Consider the following 19914-nt stretch of genomic DNA (forward strand, 5'->3'; position numbering starts at 1 on the left):
GATAAGAAAAGTTTGGACTTTTTCTAGCGTAAAATAATGTAGAATCTGAAGATGTTTTAGGTTAGAGGCAAAGGAGTGCAAGTCATTGGATATATTATATAAAATAACTCTAAGACAGCTATTGTATTGTCTAAGATTAATTGTACGGTCACACACTTAATGGGAGATTCAGGTTTAGGTAGGTTAGTAGATGGTAATATAAAAAGTTCAGTCTTTGAAAAATCAGCTGACAATCACTTGTGCTTTGTTGTTTTGTGTTAGTGCACGAGTGGTGTCACGATAAGAAATATATACTTTAGAAATGTCTTTATATGGTTTCTGCTCACCTTTGCCAAATCCACTAAGGTGTTCGCTTGATCGTTTAGTTTCCGTTGTTCCATTTTAACACTTCGTAACCTAGAAAAACAATAGGTTATTGATCTCTTCTCATAATTTCCTGAGGCTTACAATCACATGCATCTTGCAGTAAAACTTCATAGTATATGAGAAATGTCTTGAGAAATCTGATTGATCAGTTTTGTTATGTTTCTGTAGAATGAAAAGCATGCGTCTTCAACACAGCAAAGCGTAGAGCAAGAAAATGTGATGTCGCTAACTCCGTCATCGTTCTAACCGATTATAGTAAAAACAGAAAAGCAGCAAATATCATGACAAGCAGGTACAGGAAACCGTACCAAAAAATAGAACTATATTATCTAATATACAAGCATATTCTCTGTATCTGCATGTGCTGATACAAGTATAGCCCTTTTTTTTTTAGTTTGCGATGGATTGGTTAGACTGTGTTTGATACCTTTTGATGAAAATTCAGTGATAAGTGAGAATTTCTATTACATAAAATCATCATTAAATTGACCAGCAGCTAAAAAATAATTTTTTTCAATGTATTAATATAAGAAGAAATTAATGTATACTAGTTATAGTTTTATATGGGTTTATGTCTCATCTCCATCGTTTATGTAAATGACTTTATTAATATTTCCAACTTCTACATGTTCAAATTCCATGGTTAAGGGGCAGAATAAATTTATGAGCTGTCAAAGCCGCTTAAAGGCTGAGGAATTACTCATGGTAATTAAAGAGAATACACACAAACAGGGACTTCTAGATAACTCACTGATGTCAGTTGCCTTGTTAAAAAAGCAGTCTCTTCAAAGTTTTCATCCTCTTAATAAATTGCAGTTATGATATTATATGGCACTGTGTTCTTTAAGTTGCACATTTTGCCTTTCTACCCAGTTAATTCTTCTGTTTTCATCATTACATCTATGACATCACGTGATTAAAAACAGACTAGCTGAATCCTTCTAAGCTCCATGTAGTAACAGGAGGTCTCTTTTCCCTACATGAGTCATCACTACAAACTCCAGTGGAAGTGGGAGGAGGGAGCAGCTGAGTCAGGAGTTGAAGTGGGGAATGATCCAAGCAGGGAAAAATAATTTCCTTTTTCTATATAAAGCAGAGAAAAGAGATGAATTATCTGAGAAGAAAGGCAAAATGAGTAATTGTAAGTACATTGTCATATATAACTTATGATTGGAATATTTTTAGAATATAAAACTTTGCTGAGTGCTTATTTAATGAATCTACCTGTATGGTCAGATTTTAGTGAATAAATGAACACTTTCAAATGAGTAAAAAAGGGCTGTAGCTTATCTAAAAAGCCAGAAAACTATTTCTATGTTAGTCATAGGATTAAAGAAATATAAGGATATTTCAGTAAACGACTGACCTGTCTTAGGGCCTTTTTATTCATGCTAAAAATATTCTAAATTGTTTCCAAAATTTAGCTGCATTGGTCAAAATAAGACACCCACAGACAAAAACGTATTTTAAAGTAATGTGCCATGTTGTTTTTATTTAAAGAAGATCTGTCAATTATAGATGTAATGTTTTGTTATGAACAGGCTATAAAAAATGATTTCACATCTAAAATTTGTGTGACTCAAGTTATCATATATTATTATATTACAATAAAATAAAACCAACTAACATGAAAATCGTAATCAATATGTATCTGTTCCACTTCTGTCCTCTAAAATACTAAAGAGCAATGGTATAAATATATAACTGCGATTTTAACAGCTGTTATGTGGCACATTAAGAAGGGTATCTGAGATCATTTTGGCGTTATACTCCTTTTTATGGATATACTATGTAGCTTTAAAGAATGATTCCAGTCTCCACCAGCAGAATAGAATAGTGAACATAGGAAGCCCCCAAAAGCATCAGGCTTTTTAATGCCATCAAAAATAGGAGCTATCAGACTCTCAAGTTCTAATGTTTGTTCTGGTGCTGTCATAAATATATAATCCTAGTAGAGCCACTAGCATAAAGCATAAAGCCACTAGCATAAAGCTGGCATATTCAAATATGACTTGCTTAAAGAGCACAGATTTTGAGGAAAATTCATCAAGACTGGCAATTTCTGCACTAGCCTTGTAGAAAAGCCCAATGGAGTAAAATGCTTCAAAATTCATTAAAAGTCACATTTTCAGGCTGCTTGTGTGCCAGAATTAGAAATCTACATCAGCTGTGTGCTAGAGTAATTTTTTGCTATAATTTACACCACTCTCTTGAGTAAAATAGATTGAATTTTTTGGATTTTCGATTGGCCAGGCCTTAGACCAGTGTTCCCCAACTCCAGTCCTCAAGAGCCACCAACAGGGCACATATTCAGGATTTCCTTAGTATTGGACAGGTGATAATTTAATTACATGCAAAGGTGTTAATTCCATCACCTCAATGCTAAGGAAACCTTGAAAACATGCACTGTTGGTGCCCCTTGATGACTTGAGTTGGGGAACACTGCCCTAGACCAACTACATGTTGTGCAACAATTATTTCTTTTATAAGCCAAAAATCTGTCCATAATTTAACAATAAAAACCTTCTGTATTTATCAAGGTGATCTTCAAGATGACATGATTTTCTTCAGTTACAATCTTTGTATAGCCTGAACGTAACAAAACATGACCCAGTAGAGAGCTGACAGAAATGCATATTTCTGAATTGATAATAAGGTAATCTGATAGCATCATTATTACTTTATATTATTTTATGGCTGGAAATTCAATTTTTAATAGAAGTTTTGAAGGATAATTGTCATTGCTTCATACCATGACACTCAATTAATATAGTTGAGCAAAAAACCTCATGCTTCTCCGGTCATTCTTCCATGACAGCTGGACCTAAGCAGTCTTCACTTCTGTGGATGGCATCCTAGGTTGGGCATCCTGGTCACCTCTAGCATTTACTATATCCTATTGACTAGGTGGAACCTGGTAACCCCTAGAAGTGTCCATGATGTTAGACTGAAGACTGTCCTAGTCTATAGAGGACCAGATTGGTGTCCGTACCAGGACAACGCAAATATTTATGCTCAACTATATCAATTACAACTGTCTACAATAACAAATGACAAACATTTTATAATTCCTTCTTTGCTTGAGAAATATGTGAAACCTCCAGCTCACAAGCAGATAATTTAAAGAATTTTCACACTAATCTAAAGCATTGGTCACCAATTTTTAACACATGGAGTACTAACAGTTTGATATACAGCCTGCTTAAATTTTAGGATGGGCTGCACTAGAGTAGGTGTAAGAAAAAACGAAAATAAAGCAGAATATATGATACGAACCATAAAGGCACAGACATTGACTCTATTTTTGCTCCTTTCTCCCATGTGATCTTGTTTAAGAGCATAACTATAGGTGGAGAATCTTCCATAGGGATGCCTCTAAACAGGATCAAGTGGGCAGATGGAGCAAAAGTAGAGTCAATATTTGTACCGTAAAGGCCCTGGTGTTTCCCATTTTCCACCCAAGAAGATACCAACATTATTAATAGCATATGGTACTCTTTAGGTGTAAGTTGTGCTTTCGTGTAGCTGCTTTCATCAGAAAAAACAATGTAACTTTATATCACAAATTGTGAGTACTCCATATGATCACACTTGATAACTTTGCTTTAACTAGTGTGGAATCCATTAAAGTAACTTAATGCATACTTTTAGGAAATTTAGAAAGAGACCTGGTTCGCACAGGCAGTTTTTTAGGTCAACACAAAAAGTAACTACACACAAAGAGGTGTACAAGTCATTTCTTTGCACTCCCTTTGCGAGCTACTCTAGACCTCGACTAAAATAAATACATTAAAATTGCCTTATGTGAAGTTGGCCTAATAATAATAGTATGCAAAAAATCTTATTATCAATGAATGAGTATAAATTAACACAGTGAAGAGGTCTATTTAATCCTTAATTTCACTTATCACAGGGTTACGATCATGACTGTAGGTTAAGTTTAATGACAGCAATCATATCAATAACTCATTTGTGATTGACAGGACAGCAGCACATCTTCAGGAGCTGGCACCCTCTCAAGCATCAAAGTTAATGATCTTTAGAGAAATCAGTTCTTGGCATGCAGTTGTAAACAGTCTCGAAAAGTTGGACACAGCAGTGGACACAACGTAACTTACTTCCGAGCTCTATTTTCATTTTGTAGGAAAACAAAAAAAACAACAAATAAAAAAACAAGACAAACAAAGGAAACCTGTTTATCACAAACTGTAAGAAAGTATACATGTTAAGGAAGATTTAGAAACAACACTTTTTTTTATGAATATGTTCTCTTCTGTTTTCTTTACATTTATTTAAGTGGTTTTCTGGGTGTACATATTTTTGATGAAACTTTGTGTGTCCTCATGATGTCAAATTTGGACCCAGAGCATGGATCTCAGAAGCCATGACTATAGTGTTTCTAATAATATTTTAATCTACAGTATATTGATGGGGTAGTTAAATGTAAAAGATAAAAGGAAAAAAAATAGTTCTAATGTCGTTTTTAGAATCAAATATTAAATGAAGCTATATAAGGAATAAGAGATATCTGCCACTCAAATTATATATCTGCGCCATATGTCTGTACTTCCAGATAACCGCTCTTACACATTATAATAATCGATTTTTTGCAATTCTTTTAAGTTGTTACATAAAGTTTACAAAAATATCATTAACACACTAGTGACAAAGTATAGACAAAATAAATCCAGATTTGCAAATGTTTCATGTATCACATACTGTAATGGTTGCACAAATTATAATTATTTATGTTTAACCAATCTGAACTAATAGATTTCCAGTCTTTAAATCTGGCAATCATTGATTTCATGGTTGCTCACTGCTTAACAAACCAAATCAAAAACACCTCTAAAACAATTATTTTATTAAATATGGTTAAAATGAGTAGTAATAATTGTAGACAAAATTAAAACTACAAATTATAGACCAGATAAATGTCGTGTGAGAGTGAGTACACACGTTTGGTAATAATGAGGATTAGTTGGGTGTGTAGCTGCGTGAGCCTAAGTGGTACTTTGCACGTTGCGACATCGCTACTGCGATATCGTCGGGGTGAAATTGAAAGTGACGCACATCCGGCGCCAGTAAAGACGTCGCAACGTGTAAAGCCTAGATGCGCCAATAAACGATCGCAAAAGCGTCTTAAATTGGTGATCTGTGTAGTGTCAGTCATTTTCATAATGTCGCACCAATAGGAGATACGATGTTGTTCCTCGTTCCTGTGGCAGCACACATTGCTGTGTGTGAAGCCGCAGGAGCGAGGAACATCTCCTTACCTGCCTCCACCGGCTATGCGGAAGGAAGGAGGTGGGCGGGATGTTTATGTCCCGCTCATCTCCGCCCCTCCGCTTCTATTGGCTGCCTGCCGTGTGAAGTCGCTGTGACGCCGCACGACCCGCCCCCTTAGGAAGGAGGCGGGTCGCCGGCCAGAGCAACATCGCAGGGCAGGTATGTGTGAAGATGCCGTAGCGATAATGTTCGCTACGGCAGCTATCACAAGATATCGCATGTGCGATGGGGGCGGGTACTATCGCGCTCGGCATCGCTAGCCAATGCTAGCGATGTCGCAGTGTGCAAAGTACCCCTAAGGGCTTGTTCGCACGTACATGCTGAAATTTCTGCAGTGAATTGACAGCACATGTGCGCTTCAAATCGCTGCAGAAACACTGTGTAATGGATGCAGTGTTTCAGCAGAATAGAAACCGATTTCACGCGCTCGGGATGCTGCCTCTCCCATAGACAGAGTGGGAGCTGCATCCAAAGCACATGAAAAAAGTGACATGCTGCATTTTTGAATGCACGGATTTGGGTCAAAATTTTAGCATTCAAATCGCTGCGTTTAAAAAAGCATCATGTGCACGGATTATGCACAATCTACATAAGATTGTGCTGGGGAAGCAGGACGCATGCATTTACGCTGCAGTGCTAAACGCAGCATAAATGCATGAATTTACGCAATGTGCGCACAATCCCTAACTGTGATACGCAGGCCTCACTCAATATATATGACAGGAATGGAGGCTAAATTGCCCCTACATTCACCCTCCCTGACCGCAGAGGTGAATACACCATAGGTTTTTGACTGCCCATGATCAACGTTGGCTTACCCTAAAAAATCCCTAGTGATAACCTCTAGTCATTCTAAATGGCAAAGTGAAAAATGTGCTAAAAACAGTCTCAAGTCTCAGGTCATACATATAGGAGAACACTATATCTGAACATAATCATGAATAAAGTTAGTAAGTATAATGACTACAACATAAATATGTAATTTGGCCTATAGCAAAATTTCTCAGGTAGCAAGAAATCCAAAACTACCTGGGTAACAAACCAGTCTCATACAGTTGAAGCTTATACAGTCTCCTACAGTTTAGGTCTATTGCCTCCACACTAAGGAATATCCTACGGTGGTACACTGTGACTCTATTGAAAGTGCCCAGCACCTGGAGGACAAGGCTCATTTCTTTATGGTTAGGAGACTACTACTCCCACACTCCGTAATATCCTGTGGTGGGATGCTGTGTGTTTTAATTAAAGCGTCCTGCATTGGGAGGATGATGGGCATCTTCTTATAGGCTATTACCTGCCCGTGTCTAGGACAGCGAGTGATTAATAAAATGGCCTAATTTTCTGGGACCTCTTTAAAAGTCCAACATCCTCTGATGAACCCCCCAAAAAAGGGGAGAAACACCTTGGCATTTCTCTTAACCCCAGCAGATAACTAAAACTATATGTGGGTAGGGTTGTATTTGTATAGGCCTCAACTGTATGAGACTGTTTTGTTGAATAGAGGGGAGTCCCAAGTCTAGATGCTAGAAAGTAAAATAGCCAAAATAGTGAAAATAAAAATGTGCTTTTCTATCCATTTATGCACTTACAAGCAAAAGGGTAACAATGTTTTGAACTTTTGACTTTCAGGCTCCATATCTCACCATCCACTAGAATATCTCACCATCCACTAGAACTTTGGGCGTTAGACTACCCTCATATAAAGACAATCATCTTGGCTATCTCATACAGAAGTTTGACTTGCAACAATATAGAATATGATAACTTATGCAGAATCTTGTCATGGATTGTTACTGTTTTGCTCCTAAAAATTTAATTATTAGTATTTTGTAAATCCACCTATGGCTTTCAACACTGCCTGAATCCTTCTCTGCATGTTCTCACTCAAATTCAATAATGTTTTGAATGAAATCTGATCCCAGGTCTCTTCCATAAGTTCCCAATGTTGATGCATACAAGTTGACTCATTTGGGTATGTATACAACTTTTTCTTCAACTGTACCCATAAGTGTTTGATTGGGTTGAGGTCTGGGGACTGTGGGCACCAATCCAGAATCTCTCCTTCATTGCTGGAATACTATGTCTTTCTTTTCATATAGTACTCGAGTGTACGAAATAACTATTGTGACATATAGCTCAGCATTGGGACCACTATCGATCCTGGTCAAGTATCCAATGCGTTTGTCTGTAAAGTAACCCTGTTATCAGGCTTCCTCCACCAGTTCCTTCAATTTCTAGATCTGTTAGTCCCTTTTTGCGCCTTGTTTTTCCAGACCCATTTGAACCCATCAGACCCTAGTCTATTGACTTTCATCTTAGTCCAGGATTATTTCCTTTTTTTGTCCCACCATTCCAGACTTGTGTAGCATGCATTACACGGTGCTTACATGGAGGTCAGTATTATGAAGCATACAATCCACCTCCATCGCCGTGTTTGTCGTGCCACAACTAATAAACCTTGTGATGACCTGACTTGTTGTTTCCTATATTTTGTCTGGATGTCCACCACTTGGCTTTTGAATGACTTATTTTATATTCTTCCAGCTGTCATGAGACTCACATAATGCAGATTTGCAACTTTCTTGGCCAAGAGAGCGCTATTGATGATCTGGATGATGTTGTTCCTCTTTTCTTGGGAAATCTTCTTCATGGCTACTTCCTGATTCGAACCAGTGAACTTTTGCTTGGGAATCAACCTAATAACACACTGAGCTATTAGGGATTGTGAGAACAGGTTGTAACGTTGTATACAGGAAGAAAACAATTTTTCAAACCTCAGGAGCAAAACAGTAGAATATGCATAACTAATAATATGCTAAATAGTTGCAAGTTAAATTTATGTAGGATATATTGAAGATGATTGTCTATAATATGAAGGTAGTCTCATACTGAAAGCTGTAGTGGCTGGTGAGATATGGAACCTGAAAGTTAAAATTTCAAAATATTGTTACCCTTTTGCTCGTCAGTGTAATAAGAAGTTACTGCTAGATATTTCCCAAAAAAATTGATTTGGGGCAAATAAATTTGCCATCAATCTAAGTACTGCAAAGCCTCTAACTGCTCTTAAAAAAGATGTATACTGCTCAAAGGACTCCTAAGAGTTTAATGAATGTGTTTTAGGTATTTAATTGAGATGAGCGAACCAAACACAGACTTTACAAAAGTGTTTGAGTTGTAAGTTCAAGTGCTTTACGTATGCAAACCACTCGAAGGAGCATCAGTGTGCTCAGCTACACTTGGTGCTCAGCCCAGTTTGAGCCACTTGCAGAGGTTGAAAGGCTAGGGGTAAAAACAGCATTACAGGATATAGTGTGTACAAAAAAAATAAATTGAAATACCTGCCTGGAGGTGCTCTGTTTATGGCTGGCTTTATGTGGGCAGAAAACCAAACTGTCCAATCAGTGAGTTTGAATGGGTTTCAGGTCAAGTCTGGATCCCAAACTGAAATTTATCTAAAGTCTGACTGAACCCGAACTGCAACGGACCTGCTCATCTCTAGTCTTTAGTACAAACATAGTTTCAACATGTCTATCTTCAAACTGGCTAGGTGAAAATGGATTGTAACTAGTGAGGAGCGAGTATGCTTGTTACTACTCGGTACTCGCACGAGTATCACTGTACTCGGGCTACTCGGCGGGGACCGAGTAATCTCGCGATACTCGTGCTGTACTCGTGGTCTTCATCCCTGCATGTTGGCGCTCTTTTGAGAGCCAGCCCTCATGCAGGGATTGGCTGGCAGACCACTGCAATGCCACAGCCCTGTTAGTTGTGGAATTGCAGTGATTGGCCGGCCCGCACAGCGTGACCGAGCCTTTATACCGGCGGGCGCGCTGTGCTCTGCACACAGCCATCTCATATTCCCTGCTTTCCCCGCCCACAGGCGCCTATGATTGGTTGCAGTGAGACACGCCCCCACGTTGAGTGACAGGTGTCTCACTGCACCCAATCACAGCAGCCGGTGGGCGTGTCTATACTGTGCAGTAAAATAAATAAATAAATAAATAAAAAAAAACGGCGTGCGGTCCCCCCAATTTTAATACCAGCCAGATAAAGCCATACGGCTGAAGGCTGGTATTCTCCGGATGGGGAGCCCCACGTTATGGGGAGCCCCCCAGCCTAACAATATCAGTCAGCAGCCGCCCAGAATTGCCGCATACATTAGATGCGACAGTTCTGGGACTGTACCCGGCTCTTCCCGATTTACCCTCCACGGACCTCCAGCGTCGCGTCCAGCTCTGCTGCATGCAGGTGACAGGAGCTGCAGAATACACCGCCGCTCCTGTCAGCTTCACACAGCAACTGAGGTGAGTAGCGCGATCAGCTGCTGTCAGTCAGGTAACTCACGGCCACCGCTGGATCCAGCGGTGGCCGCGATTAACCTCAGTGACAGCTCAGCTGATCGCTATACTCACCTCAGTTGTTGCGTGGAGCTGACCGGAGCGGCGGTGAGTAGCGCGATCAGCTGAGCTGTCACTGAGGTTACCCGCGGCCACCGCTGCATCTAGTGACAGCGGGTAACCTCAGTGACAGCTCAGCCGATCGCGCGGCTGTCTTCAGTTGCTGTGTGAAGCTGACAGGAGCGGCGGTGTATTCTGCAGCTCTTGTCACCTCCATGCAGCAGAGCTGGACGCGACGCTGGAGGACTGTGGAGTACGCCGGACATGGAGGGTTTGTCGGGGTTAATAAATTGGTGATGAGGGAATTTGTTAGTGTTTTTTATTTCTAATAAAGGATTTTTTCGGGTGTATGTGTGTTTTTTAACTGTAATTTACAGATTAATCATTGAAGGAATCACGGGGAAACGCCTGACATGATTAATCTAGGATTTAGTGGCAGCTATGGGCTGCCATTAACTCCTTATTACCCCGATTTGCCAACGCACTAGGGTAAATCGGGAAGAGCCGGGTACAGTCCCAGAACTGTCGCATATATTGTATGCGGCAATTCTGGGCGGCTGCTGACTGATATTGTTAGGCTGGGGGGCTCCCCATAACATGGGGCTCCCCATCCTGAGAATACCAGCCTTCAGCCGTAAGGCTTTATCTGGCTGGTATTAAAATTGGGGGGAACCGCACGCCGTTTTTTTTAATTATTTAATTATTTATTTCACTGCACAGTATACACACACCCACCGGCTGCTGTGTTTGGGTGCAGTGAGACACCTGTCACTCAGCGTGGGGGAGTGTCTCACTGCAACCAATCATAGGCGCCGAAAAGCAGGGAAACAGGGAATACGAGATTGTTTAATGAGCGGCCGGCTTTTTCAAAAGAGGAAAAGCCGCCGGAGTTTAGTGAACAGCTGTGCAGCGCCGCGGCAGTGATCGGGGAACGGTAAGTAAGAGAGAGGGGGGAGAATGACCGACAGACTGTGAGAGGGAGACAGACAAGACAGAGAGAGACAGACAGAGCGAGACCGACCGACGGGAGATAGAATGAAAAAAAAAATGACCGACATCGCTAGTAAAAAGCACAAAACGTGCGTTTTGGACATCGGAGTGCCACACAATGTTTTAAGTAAAATCTTTCATATATTAATCTCAAAAAGTAACATCACCAGCTCTATCTCACTATTGGGTATGTGCCCTTAACATTTCCGCCATGAAAATTCATTTTGGTGTCATTTTGGAAGGTTTTCTGGTGAGTCCGTAAAAATGGCGTAAAACTCGGACAAAATTGTTCACATCTGTGACTTTTGAGTGATAAATGCTTCAAGGGGTCTTCCCCATGCTGTTGCCATGTCATTTGAGCACTCTTCTGAGACTTTTGTGACATTTTTAGGGTTTCTACATGCTGCCGGGGGTCATTTCAGAAAAATACTCGGGTCTCCCATAGGATAACATTGGGCTCGGTGCTCAGGCCGAGTACACGAGTATCTTGGGATGCTCGGCCCGAGCCTCAAGCACCCGAGCTTTTTGGTACTCGCTCATCACTAATTGTAACCAGTGTTAAATAACAGGCTATTTAATAAGACTCTGCAGTATCAGACTTGTTAAGCTACTTAAATTGTAGACAAGGTCCAAGAAATATGCCTCATTTGGGGGCAGATACCTGCCTTGTTAGTGGTTATAAACAGGCTATTCATACAGAAGTAGTCATGAAGTTCTTTCAAAGGGGGATGAAGTGAAAAAAATTTAAGGATTTTTTTTTAAAGACCGTTTAAGGATTTTCAAAAGCTTTTTTTTCTTTATTAAGTGAAGAATTGTAAGCTTGTTCAGCAAAGTGTCCAAAAATGATTCCACTTTTCAAATTAAATAATGACTTCTTAACTAGTAGTGAAAACAATTGGTCCTTTTTGGTATCTGCAACAAGTTGTTTTTTTTTCAAGAAAAAAATTACTAAGACTTTTTTATCAAGACTTCCAAAATTGACCCCATTTTAAGGGAACAGTAACATGCTAGCTGTTATCAAATTGAAGAAGTGTTGTCAGCAAGTCTTTAAAAAAATTATCTCTAATTTCTGAGCTGTACAGTCTAGCAATGTAAACTACAGTGGGCAGACAGACAGTGTAAGTGAACCATAATAGAACACGCAAAGACAGCATATGTGCAGAGGTGGGAACACAAAATCAAAATCAAGCAATGGCCGACGGTATCATTGTGGGGAGTATAATTGCCAAATAGGAATAGTTAAACGGTATGCAAAAAAAAAAATTATCTATAAAGTTTTCAAACTAATATTTATGTTTTTATAAACTTTCCCTCTAACCACAAAACTTAGACCACAATGCCACATTGTTAGGTACATAAACGATAAATAATTTCCGGCATCAGCCATCATTATTGTTGTTGACTAGTTAATTTTGACTACTAAACCAGTTGTTATCCCACTTTTCGAAGAAAAAATGCAATATAAAATACTATTCTACAAAACAGATAAATGAAGGTTCAGTTCTGGAAACAAAAATATGGCAACAGCTTGTAGTGTGATCTTGTGGTGTAAGGTTGATAAATTGGCTATTAAAACTGGTATTCAAAAGAAAAAGAAAAATGACCAATATATAAAACATTTTAAAAAAAATCAAATAAAGGAAGAGAGCATGGAAAGCTTGTTAGTTTTGTATCACAAAGGTGCAACAGTTTGTTGTACTCGGATGATATATATTGGTCTAAAAATGGACTTCTAAAACAAATAAATGTGCAAAAAAATACATCTTTCAACAACACGCACAGTTTGTGGGGTAGACAGTTGCTTTTTAATTTCTGTATATTGGAGATTTGTAATTTGTATAAAAAAAAGCTAGAATACACATGACACACAAGCCTAGGTTTCAGAATACTTTTGTACTAGTAAAAGTAGGACACATAGGATTAAGTTGCTGTCATGATTCATGCTGGCTGATGCTGTATCCTATCCTAGGGTTACAGGTCATGGGAGGGGTTAATTCCATTCTGCCTTGTTCTGGAGGATAGGACACTATATCCTGATGCTGCTCCTCTGGAACATCACCAGTAATAGTTCCTGCTTTGCAGTGTGCGTGCCTGGCTCCCGTGAGTTTACCTTGATCTGTCCTGCCTCCCTGCTACCTTGTCTTGACCCGTGACATCCTCTCTATTCGTCCATCCCGTTCCCTGACTCCCCGGTTCAGCCTGTTGTTTACCCAAATCCAGTCTGTCTTACCCCGGTGCCGACCTGTGATTCCTCCACTTTTGTACGTTATTTTGACTTCCCGGCCTCTGACCTGTATCTTTGTACTTGACCATGGCTCAGTCTCTCCCTGTTGCTGTTTGCATGACCTCACAGTTTCTGACCCCTGGCTATCACCTGACCGCATCCTGCTTTCTCCAGTACTACTTATGAGACCTCCTGTTGCAGACCCGGCTTGCTGACTATTATATTGCCCTCTACTGGTTAGTCCACTAACTGCGCACTGAAGCTCTACCTCCAGCTAGCTTCAGTGTTTCCTTAGTACAAAGTGACAGTTGCTCTCCTGATTTACAATTTCGGTCTGTTAATACTAAAAAAATGCTGTTCTTAAGGTGTTGTCCCTTAAGTATATCACAAATCAATGAATTTACTGTGACATTAACTATGCAGTTACAGCACCTTCAATTTGTTAAATCTGTGGATTATTCAAAGGCTAACTACCACACTCATTTTCAATGCCCTTCAACGTTAGTGCAGTAGTATAACACAATCCAATTTAAGCCTTTCTTGTCTCGATGAGACTAAAATGTGTGCTCTGACCTCATATCCCTACCTTGTAAAAGCATAAAATTGAGCTACTTGGTCAGCCTCATCTTTCATACTGGCTATAATAGTGATCCCCGATGTGACAGCTGCAAGGCATTATATGAAAGCACACCTGGCTGCACCGGATATCGCTAGCCTGCTTTGTGATTCTTTAGCAGTGTGTGAAATGATGGCGGCAATATTTTTTCTAGGTAGATTTGTACATATTGAATCGCAAACTGTTGAAATCCGCAGGGATGGATCCGATCATCTCATTGCTGCCATTAAGATAATATCGCTGCTCTGTATCTTTTGACACTTCCTTTGGGGAACATTAATGGCATTTTCTCTGTATTTAAAGTTTGAGACTAGAGATGAGCAAATCTTTTAAAAATAAAATTCAGTAAATTCTTCCCAGGAAAAAAATTTGTGGCAAATCAATTAATCGAATCAAAAGTACACCATAACTATGTGTATGACACTATTTTTTCTTCACTATTCTGCTGTCATATACAATAGCTGTTTTCATATAATGCGGGAGTGTTCCTTTTTTCTTTTTACCATAATCATGGTCGTACCGCATTTTTTGGTGCAATTTGGTAAAATTGTGGCAAAAAAAAGGGTAGTTTGCAAAGTCTCTTTAGTATTTGTATGGCTTTATTACTCAATGGCTCAGCTGTGAAATCTTCTATCTAGATTTACCATAAAACAGGTGCTTTATTTCTTGCTTCTACTTGTATATATCTTATGATAGTCCCTTCCTGATTGGCTGTGCTATAAAAAGTGATGTGACTCGTGCAATGCATTATAATGAAGCCTGCACAGTCATGCACAAGGTCATGTGAGGCTTCTTTAGCTGATGCAGTTTCCTGCAGTGTGTAAAATAAGGATGGCAATTTTTGGCAACTCACAAAAAGCGAATTGCAAATATTTTGATTTTGTCGGGTACAGAAAATTCCCAAGGAACCAATAATTAATTTTGTATCAAATCGATTCACTCATCCTCATTTAAGATTATAAGTAATGTCTATATTACCACTTTAAGATGTAGAACTTATAAGTATTTTACAGGCTACACTCAAAATCCTGATTTCCATGTACTCTATAGGGCAGCAGAAAATCTGCCAGACACATACCAACAAAGACTAACTAAAAAGACTGCAAATAGTATTTAAACTAAAAAAAAAATCCTCCTCTAAGATGAACACAGGTGGATCACTAGTTGTGAGAATCATTTTATGTCTGGATGTGTCTCATGATTTGATACCTGTTACTAATTACAAATAAGGCTGTGTTCACACAGTACACCTTTTCAAACCACAAAGATGCATCATTTTTGGCTCTCTAAAACGCACAAAAAACGCATCCGCGGCAAAAACATAAAAAACATACGTTTTTGTCACGTTTTGCCCAATGCGTTTCTTAAGTCAAATCTATTGACTGGAAGGGCTCAAATACGCTTGGAAAAAAGCCAAAAGAATTGACATGCTGCATCTTGGCTCCATCTTCGAAAACGCAGCCAAAAAAAGATGCCCAGTGTGGACAGCAAAATAGAAATCCCATAGACTTTGCTGGGGGAAGGAAATGCATGCATTTAGGTGCATCTTAGTGACACCAAAAATGCAATAAGATGCACTGTGTGAACAAAGCCTTACACACACTTTTCTGTAAAAAGACAGATTTATTACATTTCTCAAAATAGAATAAATCAGTGGAAAATGTTCACTCATATGAGAAACTATTCCTCTGGGAAAAATGAACAATGCCACTTCATTGGGATGAGATTCTTTAGCATAAGGAGCACAATATCGAAAGGGTGATCTTTTTGATCTTTATAATCCTTAAGGTCCAGTCACACTAAACAACTTACCAGCGATCCCAACAACGATAGGGATCGCTGGTAAGTTGCTAGGAGGTTGCTGGTGAGATGTCACACTGCGACGCTCCAGCGATCCCACCAGCAACCTGACCTGGCAGGGATCACTGGAGCGTCGCTACACGAGTTGCTGGTGAGCTCACCAGCAACCAGTGACCAGCCCCCAGCACCGCGTGGAAGATGCTGCGCTTGGTAACTAAGGTAAATATCGGGTAACCAACCCGAGCGCTGGCTCCCTGCTCTCCTAGTTACAGCACACATCGGGTTAATTACCCGATGTGTACTGCAGCTAAATGTGCACAGAGCAGGGAGCAGCGCACAATGCTTAGCGCTGGCTCCCTGCTCTCCTAGCTACAGCACACATCGGGTTAATTAACCCGATGTGTCCTGCAGCTACATGTGCACAGAGCAGGAGCCGGCACTGACAGTGAGAGCGGCGGAGGCTGGTAACAAAGGTAAATATCGGGTAACCAAGGACAGGGCTTCTTGGTTACCCGATGTTTACTGTGGTTACCAGCCTCCGCAGAAGCCGGCTCCTGCTGCCTGCACATTTAGTTGTTGCTGTCTCGCTGTCACACACAGCGATCTGTGCTGCACAGTGGGACAGCAACAACTAAAAAATGGCCCAGGACATTCAGCAACAACCAACGACCTCACAGCAGGGGCCAGGTTGTTGCTGGATGTCACACACAGCGACATCACTAGCAACATCGCTGCTACGTCACAAAAGTTGTTCGTTAGCAGCGATGTTGCTAGCGATGTTGCTTAGTGTGACGGGGCCTTTAAGGTAAGTTATCAATGTCTTAAAATCACAATTAGTCCCAGAAATGTTAATTGAGTATTACCAGAATTCTGTGGGTATCAAACAACAAATGATCCAAAAATTTTACTTGACGTAAAAAAAAAATTTGCATTACAGGGTAAGAACTCATTATTTTTTTAATCTAAACTGTCTTAAAAAATAAGATGAATGTCTATATAAAATGAGAAGTAAATCACTTACTGGTGGATAGCCTGTAAGAATTTCCGCTGATGTTTCCTTACTCTTGCGTGGTCTATCTTTTTGACCAGTTTTGTGTTTTTGTATATTAACCATGTTTCCCTGAGAACATTAGCTGCTGCATTTTTCACCTGAGGAGACAACAAACATAACCCTAGTAAAACACTACAAGGTTTATGGACATTGTATTAGACAGTTCCCAAATACTTGAGATTACTGACATTTCTGGATGGATAACACCATGAAATATGTCTACATTTATCTGTAAATTTCTGCAAAATATGTATTACTCATGATTATTCTCATGATTTCTAAAAACATTGAAATTAAAAATGCGTGGCTGGTCCTGGTCATAAATCCCAAACTCTCCAGAGTCACTGAAACCTTAGTATAAAAAGTGGTAGTTTGAAGTTTATGAACCTTTGTGAACTACGAAGTTTGTGAACTTTCCATATTTCTACATACATTTGACCTTAAACTACATGAGATTTTCACACACGTGCTAAAAGTAATTACAGAGAAGAAAATCAAATAAATGAGGAAAAAGAATCAGACTTTATTAACTTTAAAGTGCTGCTGTAGCCATTTATTTGTGTTTTGTGTAGTTTTAGCAGATAGAACCTGTTCACACTTGCTATATTTGGAGATGCAATTTTTTGCAGTATATATTGGAGTATATAGGAGAGAGCCTCCTATTCTGACTGCGCTCTCTGCCCATCAGCCACAGGGTGGTTTTAATTAGTGCCAGATCCCATCTGCAAATATATTAGGAGACTTTTAGTCTAGAAGTTTAGACTTCTCTATTAGGAGAGGCATGTCACTAATATAGGGTCCCTAAGCTGGGTGTAGTGGCGTACACCTGTAATCCCAGCATCTGGGGAGGCCGAGGCTGACAATATAAATAAATATTAATTTCATCACAATCAAGTTGTTGAAATCTTTTTCCTTTGTGTGCCGGGATCTTTCCATTAATATAGGGTCCCATCAGGGAAAGGTCACCTTGCTGTGGTTGATGGACATCAAGAATTGGCCATTTTCTGCGAAAAGAACCTTCCCTTTTTTTATCATATTCTAAATTGTGTTAATACAGTTTAAATTTAGTATATTCTATGTTTGCATATGTCTTGGTTCTAACAAAATGCTGCTGTATCTTTTTGTTTGTGTTCTGTGTAGTTTTAGCAGTTAGCACCTGTTCACACTTGCTATATTTGGAGATGCAGTTTTTTGGGGGTTTTGTAATTTTTTAAATGAGAAAAGTTATCAATATCCCAATCCTAAAAGAGGCAAAAGTATGTGAACCTTTGATTTCAGTACCTTGTGCACCAACAATAACTGCATCTGTGTCTGGTAATTGTTGATTAGTCCTGCACATTGGCTTAGTGAAATTTTAGGTCTTTCCACCTTACAAAATGACTTTTACTGGGTCTTCTCCCATGAACTGCTTTCTGCGGGTCCTTAAATAACACATCTATAAAATTAAAGTCTGTTATAGAACAATGTCTCAGGTTTGAGTTATTGTCTTATTGAATGACCCACATTCTCTTTGAGATTCAGCTCACGGACAGATGTCCTAACATTTTCCTTTAACAGCCAAAAAGCTCCATTTTTACCTTATATGTCCACAAAATATTATTCCAACAGCCTTCTGGCTTGCACAGTTGATCTTCAACCAACTACAGAGGGGCAACAATGTTCTTTTTGGTAAGCTTAAAGGAATTGTCTGTGATTTTTAAACTTGGACAACCCCTTCTCAATCACCATGTTTTCCTCATTAAAATAACTACCCTTATACTCACCTCCAATGCCGCAGGTCTGACTTCCTCTTGATTAATTTTATTATTATTATTATTATTCATTATTTTATACCATTTAATAATGGTATAAAATAATAAAAATAATCTTACTTAAAGGGAATCTGTCAGCAGGTTTTTTTTCTATGTACTCTGAAGACAGCATGCTGTAATGGTTAACACAGAGATTTCAGCAATGCATCTAATCACAGTGTGTGAAGTTGTTTACCTGTAATGTTTGTTTTAGCTTCAGGACCTTATCATTGCAGGACTACATTGCTTTGTGCCTGGCAGTCCAGCACGCAACCTTCTCTGATTAGCAATTCCTCACTCTGTAATGATTTTGTATACAGGGAGCCGGGTGTTAGCGGGTGCAGCTTTTCAGCTCTGTTGCATTGCTAAATCTAAAAACTCTGATTGTCTCAGAAATTCTGCACACAGTAAACTAAGTGACAAATCACTGGAATCAGGGTATCTATCTCTATATTATGCTGCTTTCAGATGATAAGGCAAAAACCTGCTGACAGGTTCCCTTTAAATATTTTAACCCTCCCTTTTCCACAGACATTCTGGCTTAGTGCGACAATTGACTACTTAGGCAGTGATTGGCTGCAATGTTCATTTATACATTTTACAAAAAAAAAACATTTCTGAGAAACGTTGTCACACAATAGAAGTATGTGACACAAAATGGATTAGGAATTACTTTGACATGAAAAGAATAAATGAATAAGTGAAAATTAGGGACATTAAACTGCCATGTGAACAAAAATCTAAAAATGTCTGGACATTGAAGGGGTTTGCCATCACATTAACAATGAATATCTGTGAGTACAGTGTGTGTAATAAAACAAAATGTGCTCACCTCCCGTATGGGTGCTTATTCCCGCAATTGCAGATTGCTTCCCTGCTGACCTTAACATATAGTGGGGGGCATCACATAAAAGCTGCAGACAATCAGTGCCCACTGATCAGTTGGAGCTGTCAGTTGGGGACACAGCTGCATCCATCAAGAAGGTGAGAAATGTTTATATTACACCCCCCCAGGCCCACAAAGTTTCATTTTTAGTGTAGTGGAAACCCCCATTTAAGGGTTTAAAGGATGCACTCCTCAACTAGAGGTTTTGTTTTCAGGAATGTGTTTGCAACATTTCACCCCAAAAAGCATACAAACTATAAAAATATTCATAAAGTATTCATATCTGTGAATTTTTCCACAATTTTTATGTTACACCCACAAACTTAAATGCATTTTATTGAGACTTTGTGTGATATACTAACATTAAGTAGCAAGTAATTGTGAAGTGTAAAGTACATGATTTTCTAAATATTGTATATATAAAATCTGAGAATTGTGACGTGCAATTTGTATTCAGCCCCCCGAGTCAGTACTTTCTAAGACCATCTTTCGCTGCAATCATTGC

The 19914-nt window shown here is 39.3% G+C and overlaps 1 protein-coding gene across 1 annotated transcript in view; it reads right to left on the reverse strand.

Moving 5' to 3' along the window:
• KCNN2 (potassium calcium-activated channel subfamily N member 2) overlaps positions 1 to 19914 on the reverse strand; it is a 264003-nt gene that overhangs the window by 13497 nt on the left and 230592 nt on the right. The window contains exons 6-7 of the mRNA XM_075324999.1: positions 16704 to 16831; positions 327 to 396 (exon numbers count right to left, since the gene is read on the reverse strand). Coding sequence (XP_075181114.1) covers positions 327 to 396; positions 16704 to 16831 — 198 coding nt within the window. The remainder of the gene's footprint in view (positions 1 to 326; positions 397 to 16703; positions 16832 to 19914) is intronic.

The sequence above is a fragment of the Anomaloglossus baeobatrachus genome, chromosome 1 (assembly GCF_048569485.1).
Source record: "Anomaloglossus baeobatrachus isolate aAnoBae1 chromosome 1, aAnoBae1.hap1, whole genome shotgun sequence".
In the NCBI taxonomy this organism is placed as follows: domain Eukaryota; kingdom Metazoa; phylum Chordata; class Amphibia; order Anura; family Aromobatidae; genus Anomaloglossus; species Anomaloglossus baeobatrachus.